Source organism: Callorhinus ursinus, unplaced genomic scaffold (assembly GCF_003265705.2).
Source record: "Callorhinus ursinus isolate GAN/ISIS: 27379988/994484 unplaced genomic scaffold, GSC_fseal_2.0 scaffold2, whole genome shotgun sequence".
NCBI lineage: Eukaryota > Metazoa > Chordata > Mammalia > Carnivora > Otariidae > Callorhinus > Callorhinus ursinus.
Window position 1 is genome coordinate 84,258,041 of NW_027397064.1, and position 17,918 is coordinate 84,275,958.

The 17,918-nt window shown below is 35.1% G+C and overlaps 1 protein-coding gene across 6 annotated transcripts in view; it reads right to left on the reverse strand.

The window, feature by feature from the left end:
* Positions 1-17,918, reverse strand: part of KYNU (kynureninase) — a 131,907-nt gene that overhangs the window by 27,068 nt on the left and 86,921 nt on the right. For all 6 annotated transcript variants that reach the window (XM_025856558.2, XM_025856552.2, XM_025856572.2 and 3 more), the window contains 2 exons: positions 16,395-16,493; positions 15,136-15,209 (listed from right to left, as the gene is read on the reverse strand). In XM_025856558.2, coding sequence (XP_025712343.1) covers positions 15,136-15,209; positions 16,395-16,493 — 173 coding nt within the window. The remainder of the gene's footprint in view (positions 1-15,135; positions 15,210-16,394; positions 16,494-17,918) is intronic.

A 17,918-nucleotide genomic window follows, 5' to 3' on the forward strand; every position in this document is an offset into this window, starting at 1 on the left:
TCCAGAATTTGAAGTCTATTGGGCGTGGCTGGGGGGTAGGAACTAATTAAATAGGTATTAATTCAACAAAAGGGTGGTTGGCTTCCCCCCAGCCCTGCCTCCTGGTGTTCATGCCTTTGTGTTGCCCCTTCCCTTGTAACTATGGGTGGACCTGTGAGTCTTCGTCGAGAGGCAAGCATCCAGGGGACATAGTGAAGTAGGGGGAATTGACAGAAGGAAAATGGACTAGAACTAGATGTTTCATATTAACCAACAGCGAAGGAAGACAGAGTTGCCGACATATTCCATTAAGAGTGAGATACTGAGTGGATTGAAACCCTGAAAGAAATGAAACTACAGGCTCAGGAAGGTAAGTTCAGTTTCATCAACATGCATTTTCAAGTTATTAAAAGAAGGAGATGAGAGTTAAGAGAAACAGAAGAAAACAAACAATAGCTCTTCATAGAGGCTATTCATAATTTCCCCAACAATTAGTAGTAAATGGGATCAGAGTACACCAGAGTAGGGAGATATAATATAACTTTCTACATAACACAGCACTATAATCTGATTATCTGAATATGACAGTAATGTCATTAAATTCAGTGATCAGGGCGCCTGGGTGGCTCAGATGGTTAAGCGTCTGCCTTCGGCTCAGGTCATGATCCCAGGGTCCTGGGATCGAGTCCCGCATCGGGCTCCCTGATCCTTGGGAGCCTGCTTCTCCCTCTACTTCTCCCTCTCTCGATCTCTCTCCTCCTCTGTCTCTCATGAATAAATAAATAAAATCTTAAAAAAAAATAAATTCAGTGATCAAAGCAATTACTTGATGAAAATATTCATCAAAACAACTCAAAAATTGTAAATACAAACTCTTAGTTTTATGCCGTGTAGCCATAAAAAAAAAAATGGCAGGAGACATTCCATGTTGTATGTGCTTCAAAGTCCTGGGGCCAGTAGTTGTGATTGTTTCAAACTGTCACTGATTTTTCGTATGATGCTTTTCTTCCTTTGCATCTTTATTCTGACATAAAGTATTAATAATTACCATGTTCTTTTAATCATGGGGGGTATCTATTTTCAATCTTAATTAAATTCTAAATGTTATTTCTTGGGGAAATGATTGCAACTATCTAAAATTAACTGCTCTACACTTTCACTTGATAAAAAGAAATTTAATCATTTAAATGGAATATTGTAATAAGAGAATGACATTTTATCTTATTATAACTTATTTTTACCCATAACACCTTGTGAAGTAAAAAAGTATTGAGATTTCTTCTTTAATGTCTGACATTTTTCAGGTTATTCTGAATATTTTCATGAAAAACAACATCAATGATATGTTTTTAATAAGAGCCTATGCTACTATAACTCTTACCCTACTAACTAGATTAAATTATTGAAAAAAACCATTGTTAATTTAAATAAAATGATACAAGAAAAGAATTCTATTTACCAAAATAATGTGTATGAGAGATAAAGTCTTCTCCCCATATTATCTTCCAATTAAACAGTGTGAACAATGTGAATCCAGGTGACTGACTCCTCAACTAGTCTTGTAAAAACGGTCCAACAAGGGACACCTGTGTGGCTCAGTCGGCTAAGCATCTGCCTTCACCTCCAGTCATGATCCCTGGGTCCTGGATCCAGCCCTACATCGGGCTCCTTGCTCAGTGGGGAGCCTGCTTCTCCCTCTCCCTCTGCTGTTCTCCCTGCTTGCTCTCTCTCTCTCTCTGTCAAATAAATAAATAAGTAAAATATAAAAAAAAATTAAAAAACCACAAACAGTCCAACAAGTTTAACTTAGGGATGCATGTTTTTTTTCCCCGATTTAAGTTCTTGTAACTGTTTAATATTTTTTGTAATTTTTTAATACTTTTGAAAGCAACAGAAACAAATGTTAATTGAGCTTTCATTATGAGTCACTGTTCTAAGCAATTGCTTAATTTTTAAAAATTACCTATGGCCTGGATACTATTATTATCCTCACTATACAGATGAGGATATTGAGGTTTCAAGACTCTTGATGAATAGTCTAAAATAACACAAGTGTTAGTTGTTGAAGCCTAAATGTAGATATAGACCATTATGATCAAGAATATTCACAAACAAATGCAAAATCACCTAGGACAGATTTTTTCTTTTTAATGAATCAAGAGAGTCTATAAAAGCAATATTCCCCAGATTACTTAAAAAATGCACTCAGGGTTCTGAGTTAGCAGAAACATGGTTTTTTTTTTCCTTGAAAAACTTTTTTTTTTTTTTTACTTTCTCTGTTTTTTTATAATCTCTGTAGTCAATTCCTCTTCTTCAAAGGGCACTGACTGAGGCTGAGGCATCTAATTTAGTAAACCTGGACAAGCATATTGCTCATATTGCTCATATATCACACCTTGAAGTCTTTATAGATAGAATGGGAATTGTTTAAAGTCAAATAAAGAAACTAATGATGTAATGTATGGTGAATAACATAACATAATTAAAAAATGTATTAAGGGAAAAAAAGTCAAAGAAATGGTGATTTAAAAGATACTCATTCAAACACAAAATACATCACAAAAAATCTAAGGGAAAGTTAAATTCATTTGAAGACCCCACTATTTGGAGCATAGGAAAGGCAAAATAAAATACAAAAGAAATGTAATCTAAATGAAATCTTGGCATGAATTCTAAAAAGCAAATATTCTAAAGCTAATGAAGTAAAATTAAAAACCATTAAATTAGTTTATAAATAGCTATTATCACAACAAGCTCATAAATCATTTCTACAAACTGAATATGAACAGTAACAATTAAGATGCAATCTCATTGCACTTGGGACTAGAAATTTTAATCTTTTGCCACCAAAAATTAAAAATCAAGCAGGGAGTTCATTTACTTAGAATGAAGACATTAAAAGAATTTTAAGAGAAGGTTTTGGAAGAGATCTGATAAATAATAAAAAGTAAAGATTTTAATATGCTTTGTGTTCTTTGAACATCATAAATTGCCTAAAAGGAGTTTCAAATAGGTATTATCAAATGGAAAGCATCGCTTGTTATAAAGACATCTTTGAGGCATGATGTTCAAATTCATAAAAGAAGGCCACCAGGGATCCACTGACTATGATTTTGGATGCTAAGAATTATGAAATGAAATACCCAACTCTCCTTGATCTCCTTAGCAAGACTTCAATGGCGGAATCTCCAGTATGAATCCCTGCATATTTCATGCACTGAATTAAATTAACTTACTCAGCAAACCCTTCACCTCTCCTTCTCCCAAATCTCCCCAAAACAAAACAAAACAACTTTTCCCAGCCTCCTTAATCTATGTTAAAAAACGCAGTTCATCACTGGAGCAATTGAGCAAATAAGAAAATTAGATCACAATCTGGTCTAAGAAAGCACATTTGCATAGAAGACTGCTTACATCATGTCCTTTGACAATTTATTACCATACATTTAATAATTTTAGTCTGTGTTTAGAAATATGAACGTGACTGAAATAAGCTTTTTTTCTTTTCCTTTTCCTCATCCTCTCCCCTCCACCCCCCTTCAGTCCCTTCCATCCCCACCCTTCCTCTTTCTTTCTCTCAAAGTCACAACTGAAAATTAAATACCATTTTCTTCCTGCTTTCATGGCCTTAAAAAAATGTGTTGAATCAGACAAATTGTTACAGCATTGCCAAAAAAACATGGAACATTTGGGGTACAGCATAACTACTTAAGCTTAGAAATCTGTAATAGCAATTGGGGATAAATTTGAATGCCTGTCGTCTCATATCCTAATGCCCTCTATAACCTAACCTCAAGTAAAAGTGTATCACCTAAAATCCTCATCAGATAATTATGCTTCACAGAATCAAGAAGTTCCACAAAGATTGTTTTATTCAGAAAGTAATGAGAAATTTATTCATTCAAATAGCTTTTACATATTCTTAATTTTCATAACAAAATTTTGGCAGCTGAACTTTAAGAAATACGCATATAGTAGTCTTTTATACTTGAGAAAAGGTAAAAGATGAGAAGGTTATAGTAAAGTGTGTTACAAATTTGTCTGGACTTAACTCTGCTTTATTGCATCTAACTACCACAACAAGGTGGAGGTGAAAAAGGTCACCAAATTCATCAATATAGTTGATGACACACAGATTTCCATCAAGCAGGTTTCAGTTTCTAAATTATCCCTGGAGGCAGTCCACCTTATTCTGATGCTTGACAATCACAGTTTAACAGCCAGAAGAAATTTTCACAGATCCCCCAGGCCTAATTATTTATTTTTCCCCCGCAAGGAAACCAGTACCTGGAGAGCTGAAGAGACCTGAATTTGTAAACTTGTTCCATGTGGACAGTCAATGGCTTCCTACTGTCTCTAAGATAAAAACTGAAATTCCTCATCTGGAATGCAAGACTTCCATCTTCTGGTCCCGGACTGGGATGCCTGTAAAACCACCCTACCTCAAAAACCCCACCACGGCCTGTTCCCCTCTCTCAGTAAGATTTGGGAGAATTTCTCCAGTCAGCTCAAATATCACCTCCTCAACGAAGGTTTCTCCAGCCTCTGTTCTTTTGCTGCTCCCATGGAAAGAACAGGAGGAGCTCATTCATGTCTCTATCCCCTATGTACTGCGTGCTGCTTTGCCTACAGTAGATCTCAAGAAATACTTTTCTAGTTGATAAATGAAATAACTACATGACATTTAATTAATGATTTAGCATCTTTTTGCCCAAACATCAACTTTATCTTTCCCCTCTATCCAAACTTTTCTCTATGCCCTTTTGATTCAACTTTCTAAGAACTTTTGACTCTATCCTGCTTTTTTCCTCCCATCAGCCATGGCCATCTTTTAGGGAGTGAGCAGCTCACTTCTGGATGATTGCAGACATCCTTTAACGGACGTATCTATTTCTGTTCTTGACCTCTTTCAGAGTGCTGCCACCTATCTTTTATAATAGATCCCTAATTGTACAACTTCTCGCCTCCTCTGCTACTCTCCTGCTTTTGAATTGTGGTCACCTCCTGCCTGCCTTCTGTAATGGCTCCCCAGCTGGTCTTACAAAATCTACCCTTACTGTTTGTCCTACAGCCTCTTCCCAACAAAGCCACCAGAGGGATCATTTTGCAAGTTGCTGTGTCTTGTCACATTTCTGGCAAAATGGGAATGGAGCCCATGTCTTTCTGTAACCTTATTAAGGGCCGACATTTTACGGACCCCTCTCTCTCTCTAATTTCATCTACTCATCTCCAGTTTGCTCAATCTATTCCAGCCGTGCTAGCCTCCTTGCTGTTCTTCAAATATTTTAAGTCACATTCCTGTCTTAGAGCCTTTACACTTAGATACTCCCTCTGCCTGGAACTCTCTCCACCAGGTTAACTGCTTGACCCACCCTCCACCTCCTTCACCTCTTCACCCACATCTTATTTTCCCAGTGTGGGCTCTCCTGAATGCTTTTTAAATACTGCATGTTGCTGAGGACCCCACAGAGAGTACTCTCATCCCTCCCTTTCCCAATCATCCGTAGGACTTACCAACCTCAAACACATTATATAATTTGCCCCTTATTATAGGTCTGGTTTGTCTTCTCTTGATGGAATGTGTATGAGGACAGGGATCTTTGCTTTGTTTGTCCATCCATCCCAAACACTTTAAAAATTGCCCGGACTATATATACATATACGATGCTCAATAAATATTTATTTAATGACTATGAAGGTACTACAGGGGCATTATACAATTATAAGTCAAAACTCTTCCACAATGTTCAGTGAAGATACTAACTTCTTTTCATGAACAATTACAGACTTTTTTGGCTCTTCAATTTTGGTTGTTCCAAGCTCTGTTCATCTATCATCAGCCAAAGTTTTTTCTTTGGCTCCACTGACACTATCTTCTGGCCAATCAATCCAACTTGGATGACCAAATGCAAACAAGGAAGGGTTTGAACATACTAAAACTCTGCCCTCATGGCAGATCCGTTTGGTAGGATTTAGGCAGGGTTGCAAGGTACCCAATCTCCCAACCACATTCTTAGGCCATTCCTCAGCAGCATACTAACACTGCTAAACCACCTTGCAGAGTGAGAAGAAAGGCTTGGACACAGAAGCACTACTGCTATAGTTAAGGAGATACTGGAATCCAGAAGTAACAGTAATTCAGGTACATATAAGGAAGATGGAGCTAGTGAATAGGAATAAGGATCAGGGAAAGCAGTACAGTAAGACACTAAAAACAAACAAAACAAAAAACCCAAGGAAATAAAACAAGAAGGGTCTAATTCCAGGCAGTTGGTGACCAGCACATTTGGAGGAAAAGTAAAAGCTTAGCCAAGTGACAGAAGAAGATTCAAGGGTGTTAGTGACAAACAAAAATCTCAAAAACTGACAAATAGGTTGCTTTAGCTCGAAAATTGAACATTCATCCCTTGATGCCAGCAATTAGTTGCTAAGCATGACTATTATAAGGCTTGTCATGTCCACGACATTAGACAGGCAAAATATTACCAACTCACTCTGTTAGTAGAAAAGATCTCTATCAAATCTTATTTTCTAAAAAATATTCAGCTGTTCACAATTGCTCTGCCCTTTCTAAGTCTACTGATTTAATGCTGCTCTGGAAAATACTATGAGAAGGTATCGTGAAACTCAATTCCTTTTTCTCCTCTCATTTGCTCACTCATCTGTAAATATTGTTTAGAGTGCTTCACTTGGTTCTGTTACATATTCATTACATCTTCAAATCTTATTCAACAGGAGGCTTGTTCAAGTATGTCCAGTTATCTAATAGCATGACAAGTGTAGTTATGAAATAAAAAAGCACTTCCTGATATCATGAGTTTTGGTTAATGAAAATTATTTCCTGAAGTTTCAGAATAATATGGTGTTCTTAAAAGAACTAAGTCAATATTTTCTTGGTGTGAAAGCTTTATTAACAAATAAATCCTTTAAATGTGTCTGTATATGCTTTCTTGAAATATATTATTACTTTGAAAAATTGGCTTGTAATCCTTTGAGGTAATATTGATGTTAAAATCAGAAAAACAGAGAGAAGATGTCTGAATTTAGGACTTTTGAGAGGACTAGTTTCAATGTTCATTAAAATACTCATGAAGGTTTTTTTTTTAAATTGTCTGTAGCTAGTTTCCCTGGATATATTTGGTCTTTGTAGAAGCATATGGAAATGCATTTTAATTTGACAGTATTTTGCAAATCATGCGCCCTTCAGAATAACTTGCAAAGTAGAAATGCTTCCATATGCTAGAAGATGGTTTGTCTATTATGCTAAGAGTAAAGAAAGACATATATTCAACAACAAAATTTTAAAAAGTATTTTTTGGGGCACTGCAGATTAGGAAAGTAAAGAAAGATCATAAAGACAATGTGCTGTACTCAAAAATTTTAGAATTTATAATCAATTTTCAAGCAATCACATTGAACATGTAAAAACGAATTCTCACAAGGATCACAGTCTCCTTAAAAAATTTTTTTTAAATTTAAAAAAGCCATTTTCTGCCTGAGTTTCCGTGGTTTATACCAAACTTGTGCCAAATCTTCTGAGATCTTGACCAAAACTGATTGGAGCAGAGATGAGAGCAAGGCAAACTCTCCATGCGTGAACTGTCATGACAAAGACAGACCTCAACTCTAGAGAAAAGGATCATTTCCTCCCAATCAAATCTTCTTCTTTGGCATCGAGTAAAAACAAGTAAACAAAGAAAACACATCGCATGAGTTCAGACCTTTGTTCTGAACAATGGATGATAAGAGTTCTTGTCATCTGTGAAATTAGCCTGGCCCCGTCTTGGTAGCACCAGGACCCAATGGGTCTGTGTGTAAGGACCAAGTTCTCCGTGCTGCCCTGCATAGTAGGTATCACTGTACGTGGCTCTTTTGGCAAATCTTCAAGAGCCAGGTAGCTGCATGTATGTTTCTCAATAAGAACAGATGAAAGTTTAGCAGCAGTTCTTCAGAGTTAATATTAACTGTTTAATTAATATTAAACTGTTTCATTAATATTAAACAACAACAAACCCTGAAGATTCCAAAGGTCACTTTAGGGGCAAAACTTGCAGTGATTAAAACAAGAGCTGAAGCTCCCTGACAAGTTTTAGTTTTGGTGTCTGAAAGGTTCATTGATCTCATATATCTTCAGAGACACTAGACTGCAATTTTAGAAGAGAAAATAAATTTTGAGATTTCAAAGGACTCCAATTTTCCCAAATTAATGATTATGTCATCATTATCTGAGAGGAGTGATTTGCAAGGAACAATGGCTTTAATGTATCTTTTTATACTGATAATTACTATTTTAGCTTTCCTTTAAGAGCCAGGATTACTTTATCTCCTGAGTTGAAAAACATGAGATTATTTACTGAACTTATTTTTAATCATGATCACACCTCAGAGTATAAATGTTATTTTTATGATCACAGCTTAAATTCACAACACAGAAAAACCATCTAGATGATTTTGCATAGTAAAAATTGTCCAGCCAAGAAGATGAGGGATCCTTTATACAATGGTTTCTGAATGAAGACAGGTGTAGGTTATATGTCATGATTCCATAGATGAGTTTTCTTCAACCAATGTGTCATCTTTTGGACCCCTCACAGTGAGGATTTGGGACTAGAACTTAACGACAGGTATAACCTACTCCACGAGCGTGTCTCTGAAATTAAGTATGAGCATGAAACAAACTTGATTTCACCACTGTTTATAATTTCTAAAATACAGAAAAATAGGAATATACAGCAATTTTATGACAATAGGCCGATTTTTAAATGTTAAGTCAATAACTCAGATTCCATAAAAATTCTAGTAAAAAGTGTAAGAAGAAAATGATCACTTGATATATTCCTTTAAGAAATATCATTTAAGTAATTCTTCTTCTTTATACATAAATTTATGAAACTAACCAAGTGAAGTCTTTCTCATAGGCAACAGTTTCAGCTTTCAAAGTAACAGACAGTAAATTTATTCACTTAGTTAACATAGCATTCCAGTTAGCAGAGGATTTGTAACTGTAAATTTCCCCACCACCTTACTCAAGCTTTTCCAAAACACCTGAGTTAAAAGACGTCTATCTCTCCATTGCTCCAAAGGCAATGTCCGAGAAGTCACCTAGCAATTACTAGGTTGCCTTGTGGCACATATTCTAACCCTGCATTACCTATCATTTAAATCATTTATTCAGTTACTAAAATAATCTCTCCAAATGGATTATAATATAAAATCATAGGCAAAAAAAATATAAAATCATAGGCAATATCTTATATTTACTTCACTCTGTGAAAGTTACTTGCACAAAAATATGTGTTGGTTATATTTGTTCAGGTCTTCTTAACTGACTTGGTCATTCTCTTTACATGACAAAGAAATGAGTGCCTTAGAAAGGATACTCTTGTTGGAGTAAGATAAAATGGAAGTTTCACCATGTTTAATTCCTGAGATTAGAAAGATATATGGATATACTGAAAGTCTTCATTATTTGATGACCAATGGAATACTGGAAAAAGGCCATTTAAAATAAAATCCACTTTAAACCAATAACCCTATTTTTATAGTAATTAATTGGAAAAAATTAAATTTGAGATGCTCTTAAAAAGTAAGTTTAAAATTATATAAAAATTAACTTGTAATTTGACAAGTTAAAAGTATAATGTGCTAATTATTAAAAAGAATAAATAATAAATCAAGTGTTGATTTTTTGGTGTATTTTTAAAAATGTTAAGATAGAAAAATACAATCTCTTTTATATTACATTTAACTTTTTCAGCATGAACATAGAAGTGATCTTCTATAAAAATTTTTGAAGCATTCATCATTTCCTTTTAATCCCTGATATTCAAGTCATTTGCTTTTGAAGTACCATGTCTAATTTCCTCTACTTCATCTGTTATTGGTTCTAACTCTGACTGATTCTCACTGTCCATAATTTTTTGATTCAGCAGTTCTTCAGTATCACTTGCATCAGGAAATCTTGAATCTCTTGAAAAATTTTACTTTACAATCTATTTTCATTATGTTTTCATTGTGTTATCTGATATTTATAACATTCTATAATCAGCAAGAGACCAAGACCTCTTATAATAATTCACAGAGATAGATGCTAATACTAATTGGGAAGGGTGTTCAGTAAGGACTAATTTTGTAAGTGTGTAGTTTATTAGGGAATATTTCCTATTATGACAATCTTTGCTTTCCTACATTATCATGTATCTTTGGCAACTAGCTTAATGCTTTGATAATCAGAAAATCTTGTAACTTGCAATCAGATTAAAATAACACCTAAAAAGTAAGCAAGTGGTAAAGCTGTGTCTTCTACAAATGTCTATTGTTGAAATCATGTGTGTGGATGAGATATTCTGGGCTCAGGGACTAAAAAGGGTTGAGGCATTGAGATAATCAATGAAAAAGCAAAAGAGTAAACTTTGCAAAATATAGAAGAGTCATCACATAAACTGGAGCAGAAGCAGGAGAAAATGGTGCACTGGAAGCTCAGGGCAATGGGAGGGAAACATCAATGACAATGGAGATGGCCAAGGATATCTAATATGGCTGAGAGGTCAAAAAGTTGGGGCTGAGAAGTCATTCATGTATACTAAACACCGAACGTAAAGAAACAGGCTAAATGGGTAGAACAGATGCCCTGGGAAGTAGAGGTCACATTTAAACTAGAGATTCTGTGTAAATTCCAAGAAATCTATTGATATTGGGCTATCACATTTTAAAGGATCTGGAGTCATGAATTTACACACCTTGCTGCTACACTTCCTTATTCTCTAACCTTTAACAAGGAGACCTTACACAGGTACTAGACAAGGATGTGGTAAGTAATAAGTTCAAAAGGATCACTAAGAAACCAAAACAAACTATAGGTAAATTTTGGATGATGGCATTCTTCAACCCTGCCTGGAAGAGTATGTAGACTCAATGTATCAAGTCAGCATTCCCCAGACAAATGTGCATTAGATGATCTCCACTCATGACATTAATCATACAGTTGGGCCAAGCATGGCATAAGCTTATAATTTTTAAGTTGTTTTCTTCTTATCCTTTCTTAAGACTTTCCTGAATATTGTTTGGTATGTCTTTTTTCTTTTTAAGTTGTCAAATAAAAATAATAACTTACATTTCTGAGTTCTAAAATTTGCCTTAACTATGCACTGAAGTTGTCCAGTCCCCTTGGCTAGTCCTTTTTAACCTGGAAAGGGCTTATTAGAATAAAGGAGATGACTCAAGCCCTTAATAAAGCCTTAAAACTGACATCTCTATTTATAGGCTTGAATCAAACACCTTTAGCCGACTATGAAAATGTATTGGCATGATTTAAAATTCTAGCATTTTCATCAAAATTATCAGTAGGCCCCATTTTTGGTCACTCAAAAAACTTAGAAGAAAAAAAAATCCCAGGAGAAATGAACATTTCAAGGGATCTAATACATTCGAGTATTTGGAGGTTTATTACGTCAGCATGGAAAATGAAGACCAGCCATTTTCTAGTATGTATGGTTTCAGTGGATGAGGTAAAAAAGTAAGTGACAGAAGGAATCTTAATAGCTCATATGATCCACTCCTGTTCTTATGCTAAAGCCTCTCAAAAGAAAAAAAAAATGTGTGTGTATGGTGGGGGCTGTTGAATTGCATTTTATGAGCTTCAGGTATTTTTTTAATTTTTTATTTTATTTATTTGACACAGAGAGAGAGAGAGAGAGAGAGCACACAAGCAGGGGGAGCACTGGCAGAAGGAGAGGGAGAAGCAGGCTCCCTGCTGAGGAGAGAGCCCGATGTGGGGTTCGATCCCAGGACCCAGGCATCATGACCTGAGTTGAAGGCAGACGCTTAACCCACTGAGCCACCCAGGTGCCCCCCCCGCTTTTGTTTTTTAATTTCTTATTTTATTTAGAGCTTCAGATATTTTTGAATCCCATAAAAATCAAAAAGTATTGATCTAAAGTATACCAGAAAAGTCAACATTTATAAAGTTAAAAAAACAAAGTATTTAAGTACTTTTTTATTGATATATTTCTGATCCTCAAATGCCTACAATTAAAAATATTTTCCTTTATATCTCAGAATGATAATTAATTTTATAGCCTGAGTTGAAGTCAGTCCTGAAGGAAAAAAAAAAAGGTGGCATTTACTCACTATCAGTTCTAATTTAGAATAATTCTTAGCTACAGACAAAGTTTAGAATATGACAATGGAATGAGAAAAGGTGGTGATAAACTAGGACAAGGTCAAATTCTAGTTGAGAATAACAGCTTATGATGCTTAATGCAGTGGAGAAACTATGGCCTGTACTCTTTCTCTTTATTGGCAAAAGGTTCTTGGAAAAAGTCTTAGGTCATCTGTTTGAACAATGGCCAAAATACCTATTTAAACTAAAAAAAAAAAAGGGGGGGGAAGAAGAAAAAGAAGTGACATTCTTGGTACAGATGTAATTTACCAGTTGCTAATGAAAACATATAAGAGATACTTCAAAGTTATACACTGAATATGCAGGGTTGCATGTCCTGGGATTTACGCTCTATACGTATACCTGGTGGGTCAATCACTTCCAATAATGCCCTTCTTCACCATCCTTGATGAACATTTATTCATTCTGTTTAATCACATACCTATAATGCCCCTAATCTTAACTTTGATCTTCATCCTATTTCTTTTCTTTACTGAAGGCTTTGACTACACAATTATTGCACTATAAAAATATAGTCAAATAATATATATAGTTTAAATATATATAATTTAAAAATTCTTGGGAAAGAATAAACAACTGGATAGTGAAAAGAAATGTCATTTGTATACTATTTATTTGAAATAACACGCTTAGCCACTAGATGTCACCCTTTAAAAAAGCAACAGAGTTTACTTCACAAAGTTTGTTAACATCAATAGCAGTTACATTCCACTATTGGGTAGAAGTTGGCACCATTGGAATTAGTCACTCTGACATGATATAAAAAAAAAGCTTTACAAACAAACCAACAAACTACACCAACTGGGGTTTTCTGTAAAGAGGGCTTCATAAGTCAAGCCTGATTTGAGTCTTGTCAGTCTCTAAAGCCAGATAGTTAAAATGCAACAACAGATAATAACATACAATTTTCAAAAAATTTAAAAGTATGGCTCTCATACAAATATGAAATGAAGATGCATAAAGATCTCATTAACTCATTAATTAATGAGGAACCAGTAAGATGGTAAAGCCGGGACAAGAGAGAATTCGAGGAATGGAGACTTACATATTCAGCAGTTTCTCAAAGGCCTGCTGAAATGAACAAAACTGTTTAATGTCCTCAAAGTCACGAAACATAACCTCTGAGGTTGTGTTTTCTACTTAAGAGAAATGATCTCTACTAGTCCAAAGTCTACTAGTTAACATACAACTTCACAGTGAAGCAACAAAGCATTTAACCTCCATGTAAGAACCACATATAATGCTTACGTCACTGTGCTTAGCATTTTACATGTGACCCATCTCATTTTATTCTCAGAATTATTGCCTATGAGGTAGATGCTGTTATTACCTGTATTTAGAGGCTAGAACACCGAGAGATCAAGGAACATTCTTCCAGGTATAGACCAGCCAGTGATCATGCAATAATGCAAATCTGGTGTCTATATAGTCTTTCTCCTGGGACCAAAGATTTAACACATACAGTGTCCTAGAGGATGTTTGGATTCTACAAGATGAAGCACACATGAGCCCACTACAACCCTTCACCTCCTCTTCCTCATCCATGAAGGGTAAATAGTGATAAAAGAAATCTCAAGTGCAACAGACATATGCTGTAAGATCAGAACTAAATTGCTAACCCTCACATTCTCGAGATTTTGTGTAGGTTATTTACATAGCCTCCAACCAGTTCACCAGCTTGTTTTTGGGTTGATACAATACATCAGATCCTCTATTACAATTTAAACAAGTGGAGAAAGGGAAATGGTCAGAGTAGTGAGTCTTCACCCAAAGGAAGCAATATCCTATATACTGTCTACATGGAAAACAATTATGCTAGGTAAAACACTATCAGCAGGGTTTGCTAAAAATGAAAGAGAGATCTTTTAAAATATGCATGGCATTCCTATAACATAGTATTGCTTTATATTCTTTTCAGAGAATTTGGGACATGGGGAGAAATCTAATGTACTGACAGTATATTTGTGGAAGATGTCTGCCTGACAAAATACCTGTCTAAAGAAAATGCTCTATTTAATTTTAAACTTTAAAATCTTGAAGAAATTTTAGACATGATTAAATGAACTACAGCAAATCATCTTAAATTTCTTGGATTTATATGCATAAAACTTCAGAAATGTGAGGTGCTCCAAGTTTTATTACTAATTCAGCTTCAATTCTTGTAAAGATTACACCGCTCAGCCAGTGGCTGAGAAGATTCAGAAAACTAATCAAACATTATTATATTACCTATTATGAGTCTAGGCAGTCTCCTCATCACACATACTCTGATACAACAACTATGAAAGGAACTTTTACAGAATATTATTTCTGTATCTCCATACCAGATAAAAACAAACTTACAAGTTCCCCAAATAAAAATGTATAAATGTGTTAATAAATCACATTTGCATTTATACTTGCTCTAAAAAATGAAAAAGTTATCTAAAGTAGAAAAGTATTGCTTTTTATGCAATCAGCCTGTGTTGTTCGGTGTTCAGCTTCTTCAGTTTTCATGGATTATAAAATCTTTTAGGACAGAAGATAATCCTTACAAGACCATGGTATAATGTTTCTAGCTTTAAAGGTAGATGTAATTTTAATAATAACATACCACATTTAAGGCTCGATTAGGCACAGCTCTGGTTGTCTTTGATTTATTCATCAATGTGAGGAATCTGAAATTTTCTGAAGTCTAATTTTTGAACAAAAATAAGTCGTCTCTTTGCATTAAACCATCTGCTCTACATGATTACAGTGACTCATTTTTAGCATTGAAGCTTCCCTTTTTGTGATTACATTTCTTGTTCAACCAATTGAACTCTTTGAAAGGCATTTATTTCTGATAAAGTGCATCATTGTTATTAGAGTAGTGATACAATTATAATCAATCCAGATTCTTATTGGATAGCAGCTTAATGAACTTATGTAAATTTAGCATATTATTAATGCAAATTAATTTATTCATCACCAAAGAATGTGAAGATGGTACTCACGCAGGTTTAATTGTATGGGCATGCTTTTCATGGACAAAGGCACCAGCAAGACCTCCTGCTCCTGAGTTTAAATACTGGGTTGAAAAGAAATTGTTTGAGCATATGACAAAACTAAACAATGAAATCATTTGACTTTTGTGTTATGAAACCAACTTTTGACCAGTTCAAAACGTGTGATAATTTGAGCTTTTATAATAATACAGAATTTTGCGTCACCTTATTTTTTCGAAGAAAAAAACATAGCATTATTTTTTTTCAAAGATTTTATTTATTTATTTGACAGAGAGACACAGCAAGAGAGGGAACATAAGCAGGGGGAGTGGGAGAGGGAGAAGCAGGTTTCCCACAGGGCAGGGAGCCCGATGTGGGGCTCGATCCCAGGATCCTGGGATCATGACCTGAGCCGAAAGCAGAGGCTTAACGACTGAGCCACCCAGGCACCCCAGCATTATTAGTTGAGAATAAATACCTATTACTTTTCTGGTGAAATTTTGCCCCAACTAACAGATAACAGTTCTAATGATGTCTATCTAATTTTATTATTCATTTCAATTATTTGTCACAAAAATATTTAAGTAATAAGAAAGTAGCATATTGGGCGCCTGGGGGGCTCAGTCGTTAAGCATCTGCCTTCGGCTCAGGTCATGATCCCGGGGTCCTGGGATGGAGTCCCACATCGGGCTCCCTGCTCAGCGGGAAGCCTGCTCTCCCTCTCCCACTCCTGCTGCTTGTGTTCCTGCTCTCACTGTGTCTCTGTCTGTCTCTGTCAAATAAATAAATAAAATCTTAAAAAAAAAAGTAGCATATTTTAAAATCACCTAAGTTAAAATAAAATTGGTTTCATTTCCATGACCCTTCTCTATTAAATTGTCTTCAGATGTCAATATCAAGTTGATTCCGTAAGAATTATCTTTACATAGTAGAAATTTCACAACATACCAACAAAAAACTAAGAACGTAATCAATATGAATTAAGTTCTAAGTGTGGAGCTGCCGCCCGCCAAACCTCCTGACTTTTCTAGAGCAGCCAGGTAATTAAAGGAATAAGTACTCTACAGTGGATGAAAATACCTGATTTTAATTAATTTTTATACTATTGTATCATATGACTTTGTAATTAACTAAAATCAGAAAAAGCAGTAATGAAAGAAATGGAGCAAAGTAACTCAAATGGTTAAAACTGGCCGCTGATCCAGTTTTTCATTTAGATCAATGTCAATGTGTGATAAAAGGATCTAACTATATTAAGTAATTTGTACCTTATAGGAACACCAGCAGGCAAAATCAACTCCCCAGTCATGTAAGTGGAGTTCAACATTTCCAACTGCATGTGCTAGATCAAAGCCAACAAAACAGCCCTGGGGAAGAACATAAGAACGTTTTAAATTTGCTTAATGATTAGAAATAGTAAGTATAAATATCTCTAAGAAAATCTTTGACAAACTGCTGTACTATCAATATAGTTTACCCTTTGGTGCAGTGGTTCACAATGTCTGAACTGCAAACACTGGGCATTTCCAAGATCCTCTCAGGTCAAAATAGTTTTCATAATATGAAGACGTTCTTTGCCTTCCTCACTGTGTTGACATTTGCACTGATAAAAACAAAAGCAGTTCTGGGAAAACTGCCGGCATTTTAGTACCAAGCAAGGCAGCGGCACCAAATCATACTAGCAGTCATGGCGGGTCAAAACCATTTAGTTGTGGGGGGGCGGGGACAACAAGTAGTTCCACTTAAAAATCTCCTTGAGAAAGCTGTAAAAATCATTAATTTCTTTTAAGTCTCAGTGCCTTAATTCTCATATGTTTAAGGTTTAACATGGGAAGTATGCATAAAACAAATGACCACATTCTGAAGTAAGATGGTTGCCTCAAAATAATGTACTCATGTAATTATTTGAGTTGCAAGCTGAACTAGCCACTTTTATTTCCCAGAGAACCATTTTTTTGCATCAAAGAGCAACTGAAAGACAAACAACAGTAACTCATACTTGGGTGTTTGACAGACATTCTTCTGAAAATGAAGAAGTGAGTCTGTCAATTCAAGGAAAAAGCACTCATAATATTTGTTGCCAGTAAAAAAAGTAGTTTCCAAGAGAAATTAGGATTTTGAAAATTTGTATCCCCTTTTTGAGTATGTCCATTTCCCAATATTTAAAGATATTTCTGACGAGTTTAGTAGTAATATATAATTTTAAAACAATATATAATGAAATAGGTAGATTACCAATATTTTTCAAACAACCAATGTTTGATGTTACAGATCAAGCATGGATAAAAGATATATTCAAAGTGTAAAACCAAACAATGGATTTTTTTTAAATTTTATTTTACTATGTTATGTTAATCATCATACATTACATCATTAGTTTTTGATGTAGTGTTCCATGATTCACTGTTTGCCTATAACACCCAGTGCTCCATTCAATACATGCCCTCTTTAATACCCGTCACCAGGCTAACCCATCCCCCCACTTCCCCTCCCCTCTAGAACCCTCAGTTTGTTTCTCAGAGTCCATAGTCTCTCGGGGTCCATCTCCCCTTCTGATTTCCCCCTCTTCATTTTTCCCTTCCTACTATCTTCTTCTTCTTCTTTTTTAACATACATTATTTGTTTCAGAGGTACAGGTCTGTGATTCATCAGTCTTACACAATTCACACAATCCACAGCCCTCACCATAACACAATGGATTTTAATGTAACAAAGTACAGAAAGGTCAGTAATTTGGTTTCACATTGCATACCACAACTTGTTAAATTCTGGTATCAAACAATATTCACAAT